We start from the raw sequence: 24,874 nt of genomic DNA, 5'->3' as shown, positions 1-24,874 counted from the left end.
GAGAGGAGCACCGGGCCCTGTTTGCTGTTGAGGCGGGGACTCTGGGGCTGGGCTTGAGGCAAAGGGAGGAGGCCCGGCCCTCTCTGCTCGGCGCAGGCCTGGTTTCCCTGCTCCTTCTGGTGCTAGGCCTCCCTCGCCTTCGTCATCATGGCCTCCGTCGCAGCCGCAGCCTCGGCCGCCAAGAAGCTGGTGGTGAAGCATGTGACGGTGATCGGGGGAGGCCTGATGGGGGCAGGCATCGCCCAGGTGAGCCAGCCAGCCAGCGAGAGAGAGAGCAGGCCTCGGGAGGGCAAGGAGGGCAGGCACAGGGGATCATGGAGGGCGTCCAGGGATGATAATCCTGATCATGATCATAATGGTGGAGAAGACGTTATTAAAACATAGCTCTGTTGGCCATTTGACGAGCAGAAAACCCAGCAGCCATGCCTTTCATTGCCCAGTATGCTCTTTTTGCAAGCTTGCGAAGCTCCAAGGGCTCCTCCTTGACTTCACCAGGCAAGGAGACAGAATCACAGAATCGTAGAGTTGGAAGAGACCGCAAGGGCCACAGTGCAGCCCCCTTCTGCCATGCAGGAACTCTCAACCCAAGCATCCCCATTGACAGGTGGCCATCCAGCCTCCCTTTGAAGACCTCCAGGGAAGGAGACTTCACTGCACTCCGAGGAAGGAGTGTGTTCCACTGTCGGACAGCCCTTACTCTCAGGAAGTTCCTCCTTTTGCTGGTATTGAACTCTCACCTTGCTGGTGAAGGAGCCCATGGAGCTTCGAAAGCTTGCAATGATAATGGAGGACATTGCCCAAAAAAGCAAAACTAAACAAACTGAGATACACACACTAAATGTAGAATCCACCCTCCTTAGGTCCCAGACTACACCCCTCCCTCCACATTTGCAGCTTCGACTTTTGTGCATTTGATTATTCAGTGATTTTATTAGTGTGTTCTCTCTAGGAAGATCTAGGTCCTCCAGCGCAACTCTATGGTCAACGTTGATTGAAAGTCGAAATGAAGGACCTATAGAGATTCCTAGAGAGAACACTCCACTAGGCATTTGTAGCTCCTCCAGTGCAACTCTATGGCCAATGCCTGACAGATGTTGACCACGGAGTTGCACTGGAGGACCGAGAAGTTCCTAGAGAGGTGTCCTCGCAGGTAAAAACATAGTGTTTTTGTTATTTGTGGGTTTTCCACATTCACGGGTGTCCTGTGCCCCTGACTCCAGCGGATGTGGAGGGATACACTGCAGAGATAACCCAGTTTGAGACCACTTGAACTGCCCTGGCTCAAGGCTAGAGAATCCTAGGAACTGTAGGGGTCTTTTTGTGTGTGAAACATTGAGCCTTATCTGTCAGAGATAAACTACAACTCCCATGATCCCCTAGCCCTGAGCCAGGGAAGTTAAAGCAGTCCCAAACTGAATTATTTCTGCAGTGTGTTTTGGACCAGAGGCTGCATCCACATTGCACAAATAATCCAGTTTGACACTGTTTTAACTGACACACGGCTCAATGCTAGGGAATTCTGGGAACTGTTGTTTTGTGAGACATTTAATTCCCAGGATTTCCTAGCACTGAGTCAGGGCAGGGTCAGACTCAAAATGGAGGACATTTTGGAATTCCTCCAGGACAAGAAGGTGGAAATGTAGGACATGCTCTGGAAAGGGAGGACTTCTGGTCACTCTGTCCCTTGGGGACCCTCGCTTCTCCCTGTACTTGGAAAGGAGGAGAGCTGCTCAGTCCCTAACAGAGCCAGCAAGGATGGCATAATGGTTTGTATCTTGGACTATGACTCTGGAGACCTGGATTCAAGTTCTCTTGGGGCAAGTCTCTTAACCTCTCTCACACTCTCTCAACCTCTGTTTAAGAGGCAGAGTGACCAAGAAAACCCCATGAGATTCTCCCCAGGGTCTTCATAAGACTGCAAGAATGAAGGCGAACCTATCACAGGCTTTTGTTGTCAAGTTCCTTCAGAGTGCCTTCCCCTGAGGCTGAGAGTGTGTGACTTCCAGTGGATTTCCAATTCCCAGCTAGGAATTGAACCCGGGTCTCCAGAGTCATAGTCTCTGGACTCAATCCCCGACACCACGCTCATTGCAATTCTTAAGAGGATATTATTAGAAAACAAAGTATGTTATTCATAGTGAGAAATTAGCAGGGCTGCCCTCAAGGACTGTGGAAAGAGGACTGTCAGGAAGTTTCCCACCCAATTTCGCACATGATCAAAGCCCTTTAACCTGGACTTTATCACAGCTGGTTCAATTAACAGGCCTTTGTTTCCCTCACAGAGTGACCACCCTACAGTCCCTTTGAGGGAAGCCATGGGGGCTTTCCTGCTCCCTTCTCCATCAGGGTGACCGGGGTCTAAATAACTGTCCTGGCTCAGTGCTACAGAATCCTGGGAACTGTGGCTCTGTTGTTTCACAAATTGTTGAGCCTTCTCTCTCAGGGTTGTGAAACTGTGTAGCAAGGCCCTTACTTGGGGTGAAGCGGTGGCCTCAGGCAGGCAGAGTCCAGGTCATAGAATCGTAGGGTTGGAAGAAACCCCAAGGGCCATGCAGTCCACCCACCCCCCAATTTTGCCATGCAGAAATACACAAAACACTCCCGACAGATGGCTATCCAGCCTCCGTTTAAAAACCTCCAAAGAAAGAGACTCCACCACTGTACAAAGCAGTGGTGTTTATGGGGTTTTATGTCCAAATAACTTGGCTGCTTTGGGGTATTATACACCTTGACTTGGGTGGGTGGGAGCGCCATTTGATTGTTCATGTAGGAAAATCTCTTGGGCCATCTTTGCTCAGTTGCACCTAGCTAAGTGAAGACTTCATAGCATTGAAAGATTTCATTTTTCACACAAACATAAAGCCCCAAATATCAAAGAACGTGTGTCTGCAAATATCATGGCCACTGTTCAAGGCTAGCAATATGCCATAGCTAGAGCTTCTCTCTCAAGGACTAGGCATCACAGTCAATTATTTAATTTTTATTATCATCACCATCAACTTAACTATCATTTACTGGAGCTTTCTTCTTTGGGAACCAAAATGCCTGACACTCCCAGGTGCTTTTAATGAGAACGAAAGACTCGCATCTTCTTGTTTTGTGAAATACTGGCTTTTTCCTCTCTAGAGCTCTTGTTTTAGCTTACTGCTCCTTTCATAAACATGTCCACCTGATAAGATCATTGATAAGATCGTTGCTGATAAAAGTTATCATGCTGTAGGGCAAATTGCCTGATATTTATTGTTGCAGTTTTGAGTTGCTTCTGAAATTGAGTTTCAATTATATTCATAAATATTATATTTATTTTGTTATTTATTATTTTTCACCTTGAGCTTTGGGCAAAATGAGATAAAATGCTATTACAAATCAGTGTTGCTAAGCCCAGAATGATGTTCCTAACAATTACCATGCAGCTTTTTTTTGAAGTGATGAACATCATAATGTATTTTGCACCCCATCTCAGTTTTTAAATGATACATGCTTTGAACTTTGACACTTTTTCTGTCTTGCACTAATGTATGCAATTTTCCAAAGGTACTTTTGTTATTAAAGACATAGTGACATCTTCATCTCTACACAGCAAAAAGACAGTGCTATCGTTATTGAAAGATGCTTTGAAACATTTTGTGCCCAAGTCTGAAAAATAGTTAGGATACACAGAGTATTTCTATAGCTGCAGTTGGCATATACTCTGAATTTGCTTTGGTATGCTCTTTTATTTGTCCCGGGATTGACATTTGAAAATCCAATTTAGGCAGGAGTCCTAATGAACTCACAAATCAAACTGAATCTGGTTACAATTCTACTCTTTGCAAAGGTCCAATAATGTGTATTTTAAAAATCTGTTTTTCTCTCATCCAACTAAAGGGAGCCCTTGTAGCTGTTTGTCTTGCACCTAACTTTTGCTTAGCCAGTTCAAGAAAAGTCCCTGTCCTTCTCAGAATTGCTTAATATCTGCAATAGTAAAGTATCTTTTCTTGGGCCAGTTTCAGTTAGTTCAGGAGTATACAAATTACACAGTGCTTTGAAAGTGAAACATGAATATATGTGCATTTTTGCAATCCTGTACTAATTAGCTGGTGAAGTTATCAAATGACCTGTACTATCAAACAAAACAATTCACAGCCTTTGGACTTTGGAATTTTTTTGTTTCAGTTAAGAAACCTATTTGTGGTACTTATATCATTTTCACTGATGACATGAACAAAACAGAGGTTGACTAACATGGAATTACATTTTCACATCTGCAATTTCAATGGTTTCTAATTTTTATTTGAAGTTCAGAGCAATGTTTAGATACACAGGCCAGTGGGCAAGACACTTACCTTAACAGGTAGTCATGTCAGATCTGACAGTTGTCTTCCATGCCTTCGTAATCTTATGGCCACTCATTGGGACATGCTTTGATTTGACTGCAGGTGTTGCATAATACAAACACATAAATTCATTGCAGGGTTAAGTAGTCAGAAGTGATACATTAGTTTTGTAAAGTTTGCACTGGCTTGTTTACCTATTTAGCTTTTAAAAATTGTGGGCCTTTGGGACATATGAGGCCAGATTCCCATACCAGGATATGTAAAGTCAATTGATAGTAACATCCCATGATGCATCCCAAAACATCCTATACCATGAGATACTTTTTCAGTAATTGTTCCCAAACCATGGAACTCCCTCCTGTTGGAAACTTGTTGCATGCCTTCAAGTCATTTCCAACTTATGGCAACCCTAAGGTGAACCTAGGTTTGCCATTGCCTTTTCCTGAGGCTGAGAGCATGTGACTTGCCCAAGGTCACCTAGTGGGTTTCATGGCCGAGCTGGGAAATGAACTCTGGTCTCATATTCCAACACTCAAACTGCTACACCACACTGGCTCCAAGAAAAAATGCCAATTCTTGGTAAATTTGGAGGCAGTAGACCAAGAGGAAGACTGCATTTCCATTGCCAAGCAGGGATTCAAATCATGGTCTCCAGAATCATAGTCCAATGTTCAAACTACTATATAATGCTGGCTCTCCTAATTCCCTTAGTCATATTTTCGTCTGAATCTTTTGAATTAGCTCCTTTCTATTTTAAAGAATGTATTGCCATCTCAGAGCTTTGTGAAACGAATGATATTAAAAAGTAACTTTGCTGAAGAGGGAAATTAAAATCATCCACTTTGATGAGAGCTTCTTGTGGAAGGAAAAGAGGAGTGGCTTTGGCAGGTAAAGGTTCACCTGGGCTTATTCTTGCTGATTGCCTTTCAATCTAGTAATAAACATGGTGTCATTTTTGCAGAGGAGTGCCTAAGGCACTTCATTGTCCTTTTGCAGGGAATCTGCCCTTTAATAACTCAGAAAGTGGGGCAGTGCAGCTCTCTGAACTGTGAGATGTGACTGCCCCTGCTTTAAATTTTGCTCATAAAAAGAATCACTAGCCTCTTTAAACTTATGAAGATTTTCTAACTACACAGAAACTGTCGGCTTCATTATGGGGAAAGAGGGGAATGAACTCCAGGTACATACAGTAGGACCTCGGTATCTGCGTCGATCTGTTCCTGGACACATTCCCCCCCCCCCCCCGCGCAGATACCAAAATCTATGTATGGTCAAGCCACGTTGTCCCCAATGATGCCACGTGCATGCGGCCACCCTGCCGTTAGAGACAGCCCCCATTGTCCCGAGTGACAGTGCGTGCATGAGGCCATGTCACCACTAGGGACAACAGGAACCAGCTGACAGAGGTAGAGGAGAAAGAGCAGTAACGTCACTGCCACCAAAGCCAGAACCCGGAACAAGTGCTTCTCCTCAATGGCTGACGACACATCGCTCCCCAGAGCCAGAGCACCCCCCAGGCCCAACACCTGGGACTGAATCCCTAGGCCCCAGCTCTGGCTCCCTCCATCTGATGGCGCTCCCACCTCAGCCCCTGAATCACCTCCAAACTGCTCTCAAAGCCAAGCCCAGAAGAGTCTACCTTGAGTCAGGCATGTTCTCTTAACAAACCCCAAAGGGGTTGTTGATAGTAAAAAAAGGACAGTGAATCATACAAGAAAGGACTGAAGGATCATCTATTCTAGTTCAGTCCCTTAGCATGCAGATACACCAAACCAAAGCAGTCCTGAAAGATCCCCATTCAAACCTCTGTTTAAATACCTCCAAAGGTGGAGGGTTCACCACCCTTCAGATGATCTGGCGGCCCAGTGGTTAAATGCTGGTATTAGAACCGTTCACAGCCACAAGGTTGTGAGTTCGATCCTAAGCAGGGCTCCAGGTCCACTTAGCCTTGCATCCTTCTGTAGGTCACTAAAATGAGTACCCAGCTTGTTGGGGGCAATTAGCTTACACATTGTAACCTGCTTAGCGAGTGCTTAAGTGCACTGATAAGCGGTATAGAAATGTACTTGCTACTGCTATATTGCCATTGCTATTTCACTGTGAACCAGCTCTTACCATTTTAAAAAATATTCCTAATGGTTAATTGGAATATCTTTTCTTGTTATTTGAATCCACTGGTTCATGTTCTAGTCTCTGGACCAGCAAAAGCCAAGTTCATTCCATCTTCTACATGCCATATTTTCAGATATTTAAAGATGGCTCTCATGTGTTCTCTTCTGCAAGCTAAACATTCCACCTTTGGTTGGAAAGGTGGATATTAATTTACTAAGGGATAAAAATGTACAGTGAGTTCTACCCATACTTGTTGAGTTTGGTGGGTTATTTCCCCCCCCCCCCCCCCATCTTTTTGACTTCTTTTTGGTATTCTTCCCCTTTTCCACAGATTGCTGCAGCCACTGGCCACACGGTGATATTAGTGGATCAGTCCGATGAAATATTAAATAAATCCAAGAAAGGAATTCAAGACAGTCTGAAAAAATTGACAAAGAAAAAGTTTGCAGACAAACCTGAGGTATAACATAGTATTTATAAATACTGGGAATAGTGGTTGTTGGATGTGACAAACCTGTTTTGTTTGTTTCTTTTGATCTTTAATGCTTGGGGAGACAAGTACAGTGATGTTAAGATCTGTACAGTATTTTGAACAGATTTCTTTCAACAGCTGGGGTGAGTTAACAGGCTGATACACTCCTCCACACTGCAGTTAGCAATCTGCAATCCAAAGCAAACTTCAGTATGCAGATCACTTTTCTGGATATGTTTATGAATACAAAAGGCAGTTTTGGGAGAAAACAACTGTGTACCCAGTGCACATAAAGACTCTTGTTGGGTTGGATACAAACACATAGCTATTGCTGTATTATTGTCATTGCCAACATAACTGTTCCTACTCCCTTACCTTTTCCTTCTCTCCCTCCCCTCAGTGGGATGTGTATGGAGAGTTATGCATGTAGCAGCATCTTTATCTGACGTATTTAGCCCTCTAACATGAGATCCTAGAGTGGCTTGCTGTATCAAGAGTCTTGTCTCTTACTTCTTGAGCTCTTCTTCCCTGGCTCTTGATAAAATCTCCATTCCTTGGTTTTTGAATCCTCCTTCTCCATCAGCCCCAAGGTCAGTGCCAAGCATTAAAAAAGAAGCTGTATAGGGCAAGTGAAAAGAATTTCCACGTGTTGGTGATAGTGAAAGTATGCCTAGAATGTAGAATTAGGCCTTTTATTGCCACTAGTGGTGTATCCATACTGTAGAAATAATGGAGTTTGACACCACTTTAAGTGCTGTAATACCAACCTGTGGAATCCTAGGATTTGTAGTTTTACAAGGTTTTTCGCCTTCTCTGCCAAGACTTGTGTCTCACATAACTGCATCTCCCAGGAGTCTGTAAAATAGTCCAGGGCAGTTAGTGGTGTCAAACTGCATTATTTCTATAGTATAGGTGCACCCTAGGTTAAACTTTCTTTTCTGTAAGGTAATTAGTTTACATGTTTATATATTTATATACATATTGAACATGCAACAGAGTATTAAGAGACAGGGCCACTGTAGCATTTGCACACATTTAACATGGTATCATAATACTGTTTTTGAGCATTATTATTCAAAGGCCAGTGGACCAGTTCCAATTCATGAACTGTCAGCTGTTGGCCCCTGGCCAGTTTACAGGAATAAAACACAGTATAATACTATCCCACAAATATGATACTGATCCCTAGCACATTGAAAAAATAAGTTGCCTGTTCATCACATCAAATGGCTTGGGAATGGCATGTTGCAACTGAAATGGGAATCCTTCCTGTGACACTGAATGAAATACTCTGTGGTTTTGTTCTTTCTCCAATTTCTCAGGCTGGTGCAGAGTTCATTGAAAAAACTTTGAAGAATATCACCACAAGCACAGATCCAGTTTCTGTTGTACATAGTACTGACCTTGTAGTGGAGGCCATTGTGGAAAATCTTTCAGCAAAAAATGAACTCTTCAAGACACTGGATAAGTTTGCACCAGAGTATGTTCTTCAATTCAAAAGCTAAAATATTTGTAGACTGCTCTAAATAACTATTTATATTTCATGAGGGTGGTAAAGCCAAAACCTCTTATACAGCATCAGCAGCAATAATAGTAATAATAATAATAATAATAATAATAATAATAATAATAGCTTATTTATTTATTTTTCCAAGGCTCGAGGCAGGATATAACATAGATTAAAACACATAAAACCATTTAAACATATTAAGATACATAAACACAGGACAAAATCATCCAACATAAATTAAAAATATACCCATTTAAAATTAATAATTTAAAATGGGCTTGGTAAGCCTGCTGGAAGAGATAGGCCTTTAATACTGTTTTAAATTCAGACAGCTGTTTAGCTGTTGAAAATTTCCCAGCAGGTCATTATGCAGTCTGGGGGTGGTCAATGAAAACATAATCTGAGTGACAATTGCCAGAACTAGACTGGTCAGTTAAAGTAAATATCCCCTAGAGGACCCAAGTGTACAGGGCAGATTATATGTGAGGAGAAGATAAATGCTCTTCCCTGATTGTAGGAGTGTGATAAAGAAAAGTCCAGATATTTGACCAGTAGATGTACCATTTTCTGTTCCTCCTAACACCATCCATTAGTTTGGGACCTAAGATTGAAAATAGTATATAGGTATATGAAAGAAGAATCAAACACCTTTCACTTTATGGCCACCATTAAGCTCAGGGATCACTAATATGCTAAAAAGAAATGAAAAATTCATGCTGACGCTATTCAGAAGCTCACTTGTTCTGCTAGTGTTTTTCCCATATAGTGAAATATATTTTTTGCCATTAACAGTCTTTCAGTTAAGCTTTTGAACCACAGTAACTTAAAAAAAGAAATTATTTTCAAGGCTACTTAGCCAGTAGTGAAACCAGAATGAGTTTAGAATAAGGCATTCTATATGAAGATTCAATTCTGCAGCAAGTTTGGAAGCTTATCCTACTTTCGCAAATGATTGTGTGATAATTTATAACTTGAAGATCGTCTCACTGTGCCCACTGAAAGATAGCTGAAAAATGAGTGCAGATATTAGCTTCTGAAGGAAATGAAGGTGGAGCAATTCTCTTCTTATGAAGAAAGATTAAAAAGATATTCCTATACCAAAGAACCACCTTCAATGAATTATTTAAGAAAAATTCCACCCATGCCTCCAGCTGCTTACGTCGTATAGGTTTAATCTTCGCTGCTACCATAGGTTTTGAAGAATTATATTTTTAAATGAGGAATGCTATCGGAAAGTTAATTCTGATTTAATTAATCAGCCAAATAGGCTGCAGGGCTAAAATGAACAGAATATAGGCCAATTTAAAAGGCACATATTTTGCAGATTGCTGTATAAATATCACTACCACTAATGATGGACTCAGTTGTAGGAGCTGATGGCTTTAAAGCCAAAATAAGGTCACTAAAAAACAAGGGTTGTGGACTCCCTGTTTCAGGAAACCCTGAAAATTGCAGATGAACCAATTTCCATTTCAGTGCTATTCAGGGGTCACCTCTCTCCAAGAAAAAAAAATGCATCAGAATAAGTTTTGAACACTGTTAGTAGTCACCAGAAGCTTGGCACTTGAAACGAAAATAGAAACTGAGGCCGTAGAATGGAATGCGACAGTATGGAATGTAGTATCCTAAAGTATCTATTAGAAACCCTTAATAGAAACTCATATTATAGGTGAAGATACACAATTATGTTTAGTTGCAGTTTTCACATATCCATTTAGTTATTGTTGGCTGTTTAGAGGTAGCCTGATGACTACCGTAAAAAGTCTACCTCCTTCTTACTTAGTAGAAAACAATACTATTCACAACAGTCATCTCCTAAGACAGTATTTTCTGTTAGCTAAGTATAGTAGACTAAAGTAACTCGGGGCGAAACAGACCACTCCTTTGTTCTGCGTCTGGGTGGCTTCAGAATGTGGCGTTTTGGCACCACATGGTCTGAAGCTGCACAGAAGCCTGCTTCGAGTTGCTGTACTGCCCACACATGGGCCAGATTCCGGACATCTTTGGGGCATTACAGTTACACATGCTGGGAAGCTGCCATGCAGTCACAGAAGAGTCACTCCTTTTTTGGCTGGCACCACAGTGGATTAAGACCACGGCATGCAGTTACGATAGCCCCAATCCGGTTTTGTCAGGGGCAGCTTGAAGCCGCCTCTTTGGGGCAGTCTGTTTCGCCCTCAGTTTAGGTTACTTTTATTACTGCATGTGCACAAATCTTATGAGGAGTGTAGTATGTTTAAGAAGAAGGCAACCCAAACAACTCTAACTGTATTTGATCACCAAATAATTATGAGAGGGTATCGTAAAGTTTTAATTATCACTTTTAAAACAAATTGACAGAAAGTTTGTTTTGATTTATAGTTGTTAACTTATCTCTTCATAGTCATCATCCATATTTACACATTTCCCCCAGCATTTCTTGACCTTCTGAATACAGTAGAGGTCTGCAGATTGCACCTTACGAGGATTTTACACTTTAGTCACTTCTGACACAACCTGTCATAAACATAAAGGACACAATCAGCTGATTTTCTCAACATGCAGTTAGGGACCAATGATGACATTGACAAAATTTCATCAATATACCATAATAACTTCCAGGTGATAATTAAGGCGCAATCTGCAGACTTCTAAAATATCAGGTATTCGGAGGGTCAAGAAATGCTGGGAAAAACATGTATATCTGGATGGTGACTACGCAGAGATAAGTTAACAACTACAAATCAAAACAAACTTTCTGCCAAATTTTTTTAAAGGTGATAATTAAAATTTTACGATACTCCCTCCTACGTGTTAACAAGAGACTGCTAGATTTTTTTTAAAAAATGATAATATATCCTATTGTCCTGAACCTCAATTTAAAATGTTTTTTGGTGTTCTGGAAGAAGAAGACAGCCAGAGCATGTGGCTGTGCATGGGCTTGGGGGATATTTCATGAAATTCATGTTCATTTTTTCCCCCTGGAATTACTGTATAGCTTGAAAATACGTCTTTAACTGCTGTGTCTGTGCAGCCTGCATAACAGTATATGCTTTAAAATCCTCATTAATTGCGAATCAGCCCGATGCATTCATCAGGTGGTGAACTTAAATCCACAATTAATGTTCTTGTTAATTTTTGTTGTTGTGTGCCTTCAAGTCAATTCTGAATTATGAAGATCCTAAGACAAACCTATCATAGGGTTTTCTTGGCAAGAATTAATTACACCAAATAATCAGTTTTTGTATTAAATCTTTCATGTCACTGGAATATATTTTGAGTTTGTCCTTCTTACCATTTTTTTGTCACTATGAAACACTATTAGCTTTATGTTAGGTAAAGACGAGACACTGTATAGGAACTGTTTTGTATTTAATGGATTTATGGCTCTTTTCTGAAACATGCCCTACCAGCGATAACACAAATGAGTAACCTGCAGTGCTTCTTAATTGCATTCTTTTCTGTTATATATCCCACTAGGTGGTGCTGCAGATATGAGAATAGGATTTATTATGGGGTTTGGTGTCATATTTGGATTAAAAGGATGTAAAGCCTAGCTGAACACTGAAATCTGAACTTTAAGAAAGCATACCATGTGGACTCTTTGTCTCGAATTCAAGCTGCTGAAGGAAAGATTTGAGATCCACGAATGCTTGACTATGACTACTATGTCGTTGAAATTTTACTTGATATTTCCAAATACATTGATTACAAAGGCTGAAATTAATTTTTGTTTTTATTTGGTTCAGTATGCCTTCCAAGATGCATGTCCAAGTAAGACATTCCCAACAACGGGCTGATGTATGACTAAAAGGTCTTCACACAAAACATTGTGTTTAATACTCCCTGCTGCAGCTGTTAGCCTTATGATATACCCTTTTCTAAATGTAGGAGATTATTTAAATTTAGGTTCTGTACTAGTTTATGTATATTCAGGTACTTGTTGTGTGCAGATACTTTATTTATATTCAGGTACTCACTTTGTTTTGTGATCACCCTTCTCCAAGTAGTATTTTACCTAGGAGAAAACCTTCCTGAAAAAAGCTCTTTAGGTTTAAGAATGAGATTACCAGCTATTTGTGTCTTCATTTAAATTTGTATAGTAACAACATACAAAGCATTGAGCATGGAGATCTGTAACTAATGTGAAGTGGATGTTCTTTCCCCACAGGCATACAATATTTGCTAGCAACACTTCTTCCTTGCCAATCACAGATATAGCCAATGCTACTACCAGGCAGGACCGGTTCGGTGGCCTCCATTTCTTTAATCCAGTGCCTCTGATGAAACTTGTTGAGGTAAGGGACGCCAGGGCAGCAGGGGGGAGAAAAACTCAAAGTAGATATTGTGGCATGGCTGGGATTATTTCTGTTTGTGCTTTTCTGACCTATAGTGAAAACTTCATTGTAATTCAGTGTTTGAGTAAGTACTTGCACTGGGGAGTGGGCTATATCCCTTTCTTTAATAACAAACTTTTCTGGTAAGTACCAAAAATATTTGAATCAAAGTGGAACTCCTGAGAAACAAGAGGGCCGTATTGATATGTTCAAGATATGTCCTTTACATAAGGACAAAAATATGCTGAAACAGTTACAACAGGACTCCACATGGGTCTCTGCAGCTGTCTCAGTGCACCCCATTACTGGGAAAGGGCTGGATATGTCTTTAGTCACCTCCCAGCTCTCCAATGCTTCGGAAAGGATTGGGGTGTGACGCTTTACAAATAGGATTTTGAAAGATAAAATTGAGAGCCTTCGTAGCTATGGCTCCTGGTATAGCTTCTTTGCTAATATGTATTACTTCCTACATTTGGGCAAGTTGTCTACTATTCTCCTTCTATTCACGAGACAGTGAATTAAAGGAATAGGATGACATCTCCAGGCTTCTATAGCCTTTGTGAAAAAGTTCCTCTGTCCCATAATTTTAACAACTTAATTTCATTATCAGAATAAGAACTTGAGTCTCAGACTAGCAGGTGCAACATAAGGGCTTTAAAATAAAGATTGTTGTTCTTGTTGTGTGCCTTCAGATCATTGATTTATGGCAATCCTAAGGCAACCCTATTACAGGATTTCTTTTTGGCAAAATTTGTTCAGAGGGGGTTTACCTTTGCCTTCCTCTGGGGCTGAGAAACTTTGACTTGTCCAGGATCACCTAATCAATTTCCATGGCCGGGAATGGATTCAAAGCCTGATCTCCAGAGTCAATAGTCCAGCACTCAAACCACTATACCACAGTGGCTCTCAAAAATAACCAGAATCTATTGTATAACTATCTGTGTTAGAAGTGCCTTTTAAATATAAACTGTTTACAAGAGAGAGCCAATATGGTGTAGTGGTTGGAGCATAGAATTAGGACTCTGCAGATCAGGGTTCGAATTCTTACTTGGCCATGGTAGCCCATTGGATCACCTTGGGCAAGTACCACTCCCTCAGCCTCAGAGGAATCATAGAATCTTAGAGTTGGAAGAAACCACAAGGGTCATCCAGTCCAATCCCCTGCCATGCAGATCCAACTCCCTCAAGGACAAACCTATTCTGATTCAGTATTCCCAAGAAAACCCTAAGGTGAATCACCTGAGGACCACAATAAGTCAGAAGGCACACAGCAATAATTTACAGGAGTCTGTGTCTGGACTCCCTATGTAATGCTTTAAAACCTGCAGTCAAGATTTTTCCCCCATGGGGACAGATTCTCACAGTCAGCCATGTCCACATGATTGTAGACTTCTAACAATTGAGTAGTGCTGTAGTGAACATTTTGAAAATCTCAAACCATTGAACTAAGTGATGTTCTTTTAAGACCTTCATAAGCAGAGGGATCAGACTAGTGTATCTGTGGCTTGAAAAGAAGCTCACAGGTGGCTACTTGAAGTGTGTTTTAGTGCAGAGCTACAGTGTGGTCCCTAGACCTGTACCAGTCACGGTGCTACTGGCTGCTTGTCCCTAACAAATTTCCAGGAAAGAACAAAAGAACTGTAATTAATAAACACAAATGACTCTTATAATTTGAGAAGCACCACTGCACATAAAATCTCTGCCTTCCCAATAACCCATATGTAGTTATATCATTTCAAAGCAGAGCTTAAGTGCTGCAACCTAAGCATATCTTGCTTCCTGCATTGTGGGTCATGCATTCCTTTGCCACTTGTTTGTATGCATGGTACAAAATGGCAGTTGCTTATACGTGCAATAGCTGTCTGATAAATTACTATTTCATATTTAAAATCAAAGTAGCCTTATTATGTCAGGTCAGTGATTAGAACTCAAGCTGTTCCATCTTTTTCCTTGATGCTGGAATGTAAATAATTGAGCAAACAAACAAAAACCCCTTGAGTTAAGTTGCCAGTTTTTATCCTCAAGCAGTTCTTAAGTAGGACAGGCATATCATCCTTTTTTCCCCTCCAACTTCCATCCAAAGGGAGACGTTTTCAAAGGCAAATTGTTCTGGAATGGTAGTAAAGGCAGGGTTGTAGTGGGGTGCATTGTGGACTGTTGTGAAACTGTAAATAAAAGAGAGGCAGAATTCATATTTCTTGCACATGCGCTTTGTAGTTTTCATCCCATAGAGACAACGCTTAATAACAGCTTTAAGATGACTATATATCCTGGCCATGTGGTTGACAGCAACTTGAAAGGCTAATGAATGCACTAATTATTTTCCATCCATACATACACCCCCACAAACCTGATTTACGCATTTGTTACATTTATGTCACACATTTCCTTCAGTTAGCTGAAGGGAAGAGAGACTAACTGAGTATGACATCCCAGTGCACCCTGTATGATATTCTGAGGCTTTTATATAGGCGTCCAACTAATTAAGAACATGAAAAGGTTGCTGTTGATGTTAGACCGAAAGCCTATCTGGTCTCACATCCTGCTTCTTGCAGTAGCCATCCAGATGCCTGTGGGAAGCTCATGTGCAGGATATGAGGGAGTAAGCCCTTTTCCTCTATGGTCTCCAATTCTGGAACTAAGCATGTGGTTAACATTCTTTAAAATAAAATTGCAGAGTGCTTCTTTTCATAGCTATTTAGTATTATAAATGTATCTGAAGAGCTGAAACAGTATTGGAAAGAAAATTATTCCTTTTCAGTCATTTGCTTGGACTGTGAAGGAACAAAGCATGGTTTATTTGTCATTTGGTTGTACAATAGTCTGTTTTATGAAATATAACATTAAATAAACAATAAATTTCATGAAAAATAACTTACTGTTGGAGAGATAGCATGGTGAGTGTTGGACTACAACTCTGGAGACCAGTGTTCAAATTCCTGCTCGATCATGGAAATCCACTGAGTGATTTTGGGCAGTCACATTCTCTCATCCTCTGAAGATGGTAGAGGCGATCCTCCTGTGAACAAATTGTTCCAAGAAAGCCTATGATAGGTTCACCTTAGGGTTACCCTAAGTCGGAAACAACTTGAAGGAATGTAGCTACAACAACAATGTATTGTTGACATGATAAGATGACAGTCTCCCTTCACACTGATTATGTTTTTTTGCCAGGTTGTCAAGACCCCTATGACCAGCCAGAAGACTTTTGAGTCTCTCATGGATTTCAGCAAAATATTAGGGAAGATTCCAGTAGCATGCAAGGCAAGTACATTTTAAATTAAAAGAGTGCAATCTAGGTAGGAAGAGAGAGCTTCAGACTTTGCCAAAATAAATATTTTTTTCTATTTTAACACAATACAAAGTCAAACTTTTCATTTAAATTAAGCATGTACAACTTGTGGCTCTCTGGATATTATTGGGTTTTCACTCGCAGCATCTGTTAACTTTGTTTGTGCTGGCCAGGATTGATAGGAGTTGTAGTTCAACAACATCTGAAGGGCCATAAGTTTGCCATCTCTGATTTAAATAAAAAATAGCATTTACAGGAATCAGCTGTTATTAGCAAATGAAGTGTACTTTGTGTAAGAAACAGTAATAATTTTTGCAGAGCTTGCGAATGTTTTTAAATGGAATTATTTATGCAGTTTGTTACAGAACTTTTTGGAGAAGAGATGTCATGTTAGCATTACCCCTCAAAATAAACTGTTATAGGTAGCATTGTTACATTTAATATACTGTTTCATGCTTTAGTTACCAGGGATCCAGGAAGTATATTAATTAGTTTTAGACCTTTCAAATTTGGGAGGTAGACTGCTTCTTCAGTTAGAGTGGGTGCACTGCAGGAGCCCACTGCTTATTCCTGCCCCATGGTAAGTTTCTTGCTTTGAGGAAGGAGATGGAGGAAGAGGCAACAACTGTTTTCCAGGTTTTCTTTAGACTTTGTAAACACTTTGTTGGAATGTATATAAAGCAAGGGGGTTTGCAAGGTGTGGCCTTGAGGCATACTGTAGCTCCCTCCCCCCCAAAACCCTGTTTTTGCAATGCTCAGGCTTTCCAGGCTTCCCTTTTTCTGGACTAAATATTTAATTGTATTGTAGTAATGCTCTATTTTAATCCCCATTTTTCTGTTCACAGGACACCCCAGGCTTTATTGTGAACAGGCTCCTTGTACCTTACCTTATGGAATCTGTTCGGCTCTTTGAAAGGGGTAAAGATAAACAGTGTTTTACATTGTAGAATATGAATGATGTATTTGTGGTAGAATAAAACTTTGCTCTTTGGTAGTTATTTATTATGACCATTCCTGTTGTACATACTCGTAATAAAATTCCTGTCATGCAAGAAGTCTAAAGAATCACAGTTTTTAGATTGATTCATTGGCTAGATAAAAGCTTTTGCTTTGACATGCAGATTAATATAGTCCATCCTACATCCATTCCTATGTCTACCTTCTCCCAGTGGTTGCTCTACTTTCTACAAAGCATTGATGGCATTGCTATTTTATTCTCTATGAGAAGAGATCCAAAGATACTGTTCAGCTTTAAATATGACCCTTCCAAAAAGCAGGGTGAGCCAACCCTCTCAGGAAACAGATTTGGGATTTCATGAAAGAGCAGCAAACTACCATATACTGTATACTTGTTTATAAATCGATCTTGTGGATAAGTTGAAGGCAGGTTTTGGGGCCAAAATTATGGATTTTGATATGACCTGTGGATAAGTCGAGGGTAACACTTAGGAGGCATGTAACAAAGAATGTAAAGTAGGAAGCAAAGGAAAGCAGTGCCAAACCACCCCCCCCCCCAATTCTGACAGGCATAACTGTTTATGCTCACTCTAAAGGCTGCATGGATAAGGAAGGGAACTACAGTAAATTGCAGCTGTGTGATGTGTGGGGGAGGCAACCATTCTGCAGAGAGGTGAAAGCAGTAGCACCACCTCTGGTGGCCAGCAGCCCTTGGCTATTGCCACTGCTAGCTGCCACTTTCTCATCATTGTTGTGTCCCTTGAAATAGTTCCCAACTTCTCGTACCCTAAGACACCTATCACAGGGTTTTCTTGGCAAGATTTATTCCAGGGGCAGAGTTGTCCGTGCCCTCCTCTGAAGGTGACTTATCCAAGGACATAAGGAATGGAAATTAATTCCTCCACAATTAGCATAGAGGCTGGGTAGGCTGGTTGTCACAGAAGAATAAAATAATCCATCTCTGATCATCAATATCTTTGTTCATCTGTAGATTACTCACAGCTGCCAGACAAATCATTAATTTCAAGGTTTATTTAAATATTTGGAATGAAAATCATGATATATATATATATATATATATATATATATATATATATATATATATATATATATATTAACCACATCTCAGATAAGTTCAAGCAATCAATCAATTTTATTAATGCTTAAGCCAAAGGCTATTCACATGATTAAAATGTAAAATCGATAACAGAAATTCAGAATTATAAAATGCTCCATCAAATAACTAACATCCAAATTTTATACATTAAACATAATAAAATTCCAGACAATTAAATAAAACAACATTAAAAAGAACTTCAAAGTTTAGATAAGATCATCCCCATGACAATCAACTGCAATGTCTGCTATTACCCTTGCCCAAATTTTGATTGATGCTGAAGCAAACAGTGAAACCTTATAAGTTACCTTAGAATCAATATCAGACAGGAGAAAAAAATCTTTTCAGAAGTGGTATTAGACTGTAAATTGGACAGAATAGATCCCATAAATTTAGTTCTTGGATCAGTATATAGTGAGCAAAAAAGCAGATAATGAGGCAAATCCTCAATTTCTGGAGCTCCACAAATACATAAACAGGAATCAGGGCATTGTCTGAAAACGAAGAGCTGTAAAAGCCTGCCTAAGCTTTGGGAATGTAAGCTTCCCTAGATAAACGGCCATCTGATGGTCCGATTTATATAATCTAAACCATTTGGAAAATTTCGAATTGTTAATAGCCAGTCTATCCAGATACACATCATGGTTAAAAATGTATTCACAAAGCTTCTCTCTTGAATTCCGGGTAGAAGGATTTTCAGTTAGAACAGGATATGATTCAAGCAACCTATGGTATCTTAAACTCCAAACTTTGCAACTTGGTAAATGTTGGAAACACAACTTAGGAAAAACCTTAACCGGAGAATCTATTACTGATCTCCAGTAGTTAAATAAAGCAAAATGAATACGAGCGCTGATGGAGGGGAGGCCGACCTCAGCCCGAACTGAAGCTGTAGGCGTGCCAGGTGAAAATAAGAGCAATTTCTTGAAAAATGTATTCTGGATGTTGTTTATTTTATTGTCTAGGTTTGCCATTACATGGTGAAGACTTGTGCACCCTATAATGAGGATCTGAAAACTTGCATTTTACACACACACACATTAACATTGCTTATTAACAGGTTGAGGACTGTATCAGTATTAGAGCACGTACTCTAAAAGCAGAAGGCCCAGAGTCAACATGTAGTATCTCTGAAACTTTGGAAAAATACTAACAGTATAAACTTTCTTGCAGTAGAAGGACCAACAGATTGACTTAGTATAGAATAAATTCCTATTTTCTTATATTTCTGAGCAGCACAAAAGTGTGTGTAAAATGCAGAGGTCAAGAAAAAAAGCACTGTAGATGTAAGAGGTGACTAACAATCTATTTTCACTGGGCATGATTTTCTCACTACAGTAGCAACAGTATAGAGGAAATGAAAGGGACAGTTTGATGGCCTGGGAATGGATCCTAGGTTGGGGTTGTATTAAACCATAGAACAAAGTACTGGACAGTTCATGTGCTTGTAATAACTCTGTGGACTGAAATGCGGAATAGGATTATTGTTTAAAACTCAGAGGTAGTTAACACTTGAAATAAGCTTTGCCTTCTTCAAAGAATACACACTTACTTTGTGAAGCGCTAAAGAGAAGTTACACTCTGTAACTATTCAAACTTAAGCCCACTTTCATGCCTGTCTCCTATTAAGAATGTTATTTCAAACATTTTATTTGGAAGGCAGCCTTCCCTTTTAGAGATGAAAGGCCTCCATTATCAAGATCTCTGTAAATATATTTTAAATATTAAAAGCTTCCTTTGTAGATCATAAAAGTGTCTTCAGCTTGTGAAACAAAATGAGCTATACTTCTTGCTTATCCATCAACAAATATCACTAATTACTCCTCAAAGGCAGAATAAAAACAAATTAGTGATATCTTCTTTTTAAAGCACGGGAGTGGCATTGCAAAAACAATACTAGTTTGGGCTAAGACAGCATATAAAATACTTTAGCTAAATGTTTTATTTTGGGGTGCATAAAATATGTAACTATTAAATTTACATGGGTGACAAACTAGATATGACTTTTTCTGATCAAATTTATTTTTAATCTAACTTTGAATAAATTTACATGGGTGACAAACTAGATATAACTTTTTCTGATCAAATATATTTTTAATCTAACTTTGAATAGCAGTGTCCTGATTTCAGTTTTTGTTGTGGCTTTAAAAAATTGAGGACTAAAGCAAATTAATATTTTAAAACAAAATTACTAATTAAAACAAGCTAAAATAAAATATTTTGGTATTTCAGTGTAGTGTGACCATTTAGCTGCATATGCCATGCTAAAGATAAATTTTATGTCAGTGGAATAGGTTGAATTCCAGTGGAATTCTCTGCACTTGATATTGTCAATAATTTTTACTTGGTCTTCATTTTTTTTAGGACAACCCCCTCCCCCCCAATAAAATGTTAGGATAAATATTCTAGTACATTTTCAGACTCTCTGCCATCAGATTACATTTTCTGCATTCCCATGTCTACTAAAGAATCTCTATGCATTGCATATACCACAGAAATCTGGTCATGGTAAAAGATTCAGGAATATATTCAATATACAAGCATACTAATGAATAGCAGTGTTGCTCAAACTTTGTTTTCCCTGTGGAATAAGCAACAATTTCTGCTGTTCTCAGCAGATCATATAATTTCATTCTATAAATCAAATAATGTATTTTAATATCCATATCCTTGCCTTTCTAATGCAACAGATCTACCTATTTTAGCGTACAAACTTCCTTTGGGTCCCCTTCTTGAATCCTGTGGACTACCAGTAGCTCACAGGTCATAGTGAGAAGAACTTAGAGCCTGCGCACATGTGACTGCTGCCATGTAGATATTTCTGTCTTGTCTATTGGCTTGTTAGAGAAACTCAGACAAAACCATTGATGCGTATTGAATTGTAGGTGGCGGATAAGCAGTGAACACATATCTGGTTCCTATTTGAAGCCACTATGAGGTCACAGTTCTTGGTATATAGATGCATCATTTTCAACTATCAACAGCAAGTCCTCAGTAGATAAATGCCAAATAATACCTCTGAAAAGAGCTGCACCAAGTTCATGTCATGAAAGGAAGAATAGATGCTGAACTTAGTTAATCTGGCTGTCAATCTTTTTCTCCCTTCCTAGGAGATGCATCAAAGGAAGATATTGATGTTGCTATGAAGCTGGGGGCAGGCTATCCCATGGGCCCATTTGAACTCTTGGACTATGTTGGCTTGGATACGAGTAAATTTATTATGGATGGTATGTATGTTCTTGGACTAGCTCAACACTAGCTTTTTGTACTCATTTTATCTGCTGATTTTCTTTGTATTCTAAGACATGTCCAGTGAACTTCATAATTTAAAATTAATATTGGGCATAAACCACTTTTTTTGCAAACCATTTATGCATCTATCTTTTTAGCTTGCTTCTCTAGATTTTTTTTTAAAAGCCTCAAGGGGACTAAAGACACCACTAAAACAGCTGAAACAGGAAGAACATTTAAAATTATCAAAATAAAACAATTTAAAAGCCTGATTGAAAAGATGTGTCTTCACAATCCTCCTTAAAAGCAGCAAGACCAGGAGCTGACTGAAGTCCTGAGACAAGTGCATTCCACAATTTGGGAACAGCACAGGATAAAAACTTCTCTACCTCATGCATGGCCATGAAGTAGTAGTGCCTCCATAGATGATGGTACTCTCAAGGGGGCCAGCACCAATCAGTGTTGTTCAGCTGTGTTGAACTACACTTTTTTTATTTCAGTGAGAACTGAATGACCTCTTAAAATCATAGGAGATCCTTACTATGTCTTTCTTGTATATCTGTCTCCAATAAGTACATTAACATCCAAAATCCACAAAACAATGATACTTTTATTTGGTTAACCAAAATGCACAAATTATATGATGCAAGCTTTCGATGCACCACTGGCTTCTTCACCAGGCAAAGGTGTTAAGAATCATACAGGAGAAAAATTAATATAGTAACACGATTACATTTTCTCAAGGGGTTGTTGGTACATTGATCTTTGGAGGGATATCTATGCAGGCAGGTCCCTCCTTCTGCCCATATGTTACTAGGAACAAAGCACTCCAAAGTCCAGGAGATAAAATTTGAATTCCATCAGCAATGCAGAAAGGTACTTCTTCTGAGATCCCAGATGTCTCCATCCTTTGTGAGGTCAAAGCCCCCTTTGTGAGTGTGGGGTGCAATTTGAGGTTGCCAGGATGTTAACCTTTTGAAAGGGAAACAAACATTTGCAAGTTTGAAAGTTAAACTTGTTAGAGTTCAGCTTTCATCATCAGAACAACTAAAACCTAATCTAACTGGTGATGGTTTGGGTAAGGAGAAATAAATCTCACATCTTTTAAGACAGGAGGAAGATGGTACAAGCTGCTGCTTACTGACTGCAGTTACTAGCGGTTTAGAATCTTGAGAGAGAGCTGTTAAACTGCCTCCAATATTGAGTGACAGGAGTCACATGATAGATAAAATGAGAGAGAGGGAGGGAGTTCCTATCTATATAATGAAGGACAGGAGAATGCAAATATACATTTTCCAACAGTTAGGCAGAGGACATTGAATCTCTCAAGAGAAAGCTCTGTGCTTGTACAGTGGGAAAATTTAGGTGTTTTAGTAAAAAAATGCCAAATATAGCCTCAGGTTTTTTTTAAAAAAAAGGTTTACCTTTGCTGAAGGCAGAAATCCCAAATAGTAAAGTCCTAGTTTCCGCTCTCTGTTAAGTGGCTGTTCCAACAGAAAGTACAATGATGAACTGTAGTTCTTGGTTTCTACTAAACCATATTAGGATGCCACTCCTATTCTGAGTCAAACAGTTGGTCCATTTTGCATCAGTTTTCCAGGGTTTCAGATTGGACTCTTTCCTACCTGTACCTGAATATCTATGCTAGTCTGACCTTTAACTAGGCCTGATCCTGCTCAGATTCTGAAATGAGACAAGCTGAGTATGTTCAGTGTCTGTTCTTCAGGGTTTTGTATTCTAAAAGGGTGGTCAGATGTACTTAGTCATAATAGAGCATGTTGCACCATGCTTTGTCATTCCACATTAATCTTCTGTGATCATGAATAGCACAGTGTATATTGTACTTACTACTTGTACTTACTACTGTTAGAGAGGAAAGGCTTGTGATATGATCCACAACTGGGCAGTGGCCTTGGCAGTGACACCTCAAACTTTGGAGATCTGCATTACATCATTTCCTGTCCAGGGCAGATGTAGGAGCCCAGGTTTCTTCTCCACTACAATAAAGGGGGCAGACTTTAGGTTTTTTGGACTCTAGTTTTAACTAAAACTCCAATATCTACTAGCTTGACATTAGATGCAAATATTAGCTCAGGAGGTACAGCTACCGCTACTGAAACTATTCTCTGGGATAATCCACAAACACAAATCTGCATCTGAGTTATTACAGGCCATGGGCTTTAACACTTAGAGCTAAAAACAGTTGATGAAGAATGATACTATACTGCAAATGACCCCGTGATATACCAGTAGATTCTGATCTATATTTAGCCCATACATTATCTACAAAATATACTGTGTGTGTCTTAATGCCCTGTGTCTTCCTGAATACAATCAGTTTTGTCCGATTTCATGTTAAGCATAGTGGGACATGGCAAAGACTTGGATGGGAGACCACTGGGAATATCTGCGATCTCCATATAGGGCTATGAGGGAAACCTGTCTGGAACTGCAGAGCACTGCAGCTGGTCAGAGTTGACAGTACTCAGTTAGATGGACCAATAATTTGACTCTGCATAAGACAGCTTTCTATAACTTAGTTGTGTATGAAGAGACTTGAAAAGTGTATGGAAATAGCTAAGATAGGTCACCAAACTGAGGTAAGTAGGTGTGTGTGATTAGTATAATAAATGCCAATGTTCCTTTTTTTTCTCCTCCTTTTGTCAGGGTGGCATTCATTAGAGCCAGACAACCCCCTCTTTGCTCCAAGCTCATTGCTGAATCAACTGGTAGATGAGAAGAAATTGGGAAAGAAGACTGGTGAAGGATTTTACCAATACAAATAAACTTTACCTTGTGCTGTATTTTTCTTGCCTGCATGAGGACAATTCCTTTGCCACTTCATATTTCTATACTGTGCTTGGAATTCTGCTTAATTGGGGCCTTAAAAATCAGTCCTTGTTGACTGCAGTGTCTTCACAGGAATTGTTTTTTTCTTGGCTAATGATTTATTCCTTTGATCTATAATTCTTAGAACTTTACACTCTCAAGTGCCTTTCTTCTTAAGCTGCCTTTTGTTTAGGCTGAAGACACTGTCTCAAACACAAAACAAGGTTTGGAGTCATTGGTTCTTATCAGAATGTTGAACCATGAAACATTTTAATGCAAATAAAAAGAGTATCAGGATCACCTGGAAATGGTATAAATTACTTTTAATTTGCATTGATTTTGATCCAGTAGGTGGCAGCATGATACTTACGAATTTATAGCTGGAATAGGAATTTTGTATGTCAACCATAGTATTTTTATTCAATGCCAAAATATGTGCACTGGTGTAAATAAATCAGCATCTATATTACAATGTCTCATATTTTATCGTTTTTGTGTTGTTAATTGCTGCCAGGTTGGTTTTGTCTTATGGCAGCTGTAAGAATGAAAAGCCTCCATGACACCCTGTCACCATGTCCTGCAGACTTAGGGCCATGGCTTCCTTGATTGAATTTATCCACCTGCAATGGTGTGTCGCTCTTTTCCTACCACCTCACACTTTACTAAACATTATCTTTTGTATTGAGCTATGCCTTTAATGATATGCCCAATGAATGATAGCT

The 24,874-nt window shown here is 39.5% G+C and overlaps 1 protein-coding gene across 1 annotated transcript; it reads left to right on the top strand.

Annotated features, from left to right (window-relative positions):
• The first annotated feature begins 47 nt into the window (after window positions 1–47).
• On the top strand, window positions 48–24,624 carry LOC149313066 (hydroxyacyl-coenzyme A dehydrogenase, mitochondrial-like). The gene is made up of 8 exons (XM_089525995.1): window positions 48–246; window positions 6,760–6,888; window positions 8,223–8,380; window positions 12,561–12,687; window positions 15,901–15,990; window positions 16,864–16,936; window positions 21,203–21,319; window positions 23,991–24,624. The coding sequence occupies exons 1-8, from the start codon at window positions 148–150 to the stop codon at window positions 24,107–24,109; spliced, it is 912 nt and encodes a 303-aa protein (XP_089382121.1). The 5' UTR covers window positions 48–147; the 3' UTR covers window positions 24,110–24,624.
• The last annotated feature ends 250 nt before the right edge of the window (window positions 24,625–24,874 follow it).

The sequence above is a fragment of the Sceloporus occidentalis genome, unplaced genomic scaffold (assembly GCF_023333645.1).
Source record: "Sceloporus occidentalis isolate IW3139 unplaced genomic scaffold, rSceOcc1.0.p SCAF_5, whole genome shotgun sequence".
In the NCBI taxonomy this organism is placed as follows: domain Eukaryota; kingdom Metazoa; phylum Chordata; class Lepidosauria; order Squamata; family Phrynosomatidae; genus Sceloporus; species Sceloporus occidentalis.
Note: the sequence above shows the minus strand (reverse complement) of the source record. Positions and strands in the feature narration are given on the sequence as shown.

What these genes read in the sequence shown, in the direction of transcription:
- LOC149313066 (XM_089525995.1), top strand. Translation starts at nt 148, where the DNA reads ATGGCCTCCGTCGCAGCCGCAGCCTCGGCCGCCAAGAAGCTGGTGGTG. An exon ending in AGATTCCAGTAGCATGCAAG is followed by an intron (nt 15,991 to 16,863) that starts GCAAGTACATTT and finishes TTCTGTTCACAG; the next exon opens with GACACCCCAGGCTTTATTGT. An exon ending in TGTTCGGCTCTTTGAAAGGG is followed by an intron (nt 16,937 to 21,202) that starts GTAAAGATAAAC and finishes CTCCCTTCCTAG; the next exon opens with GAGATGCATCAAAGGAAGAT.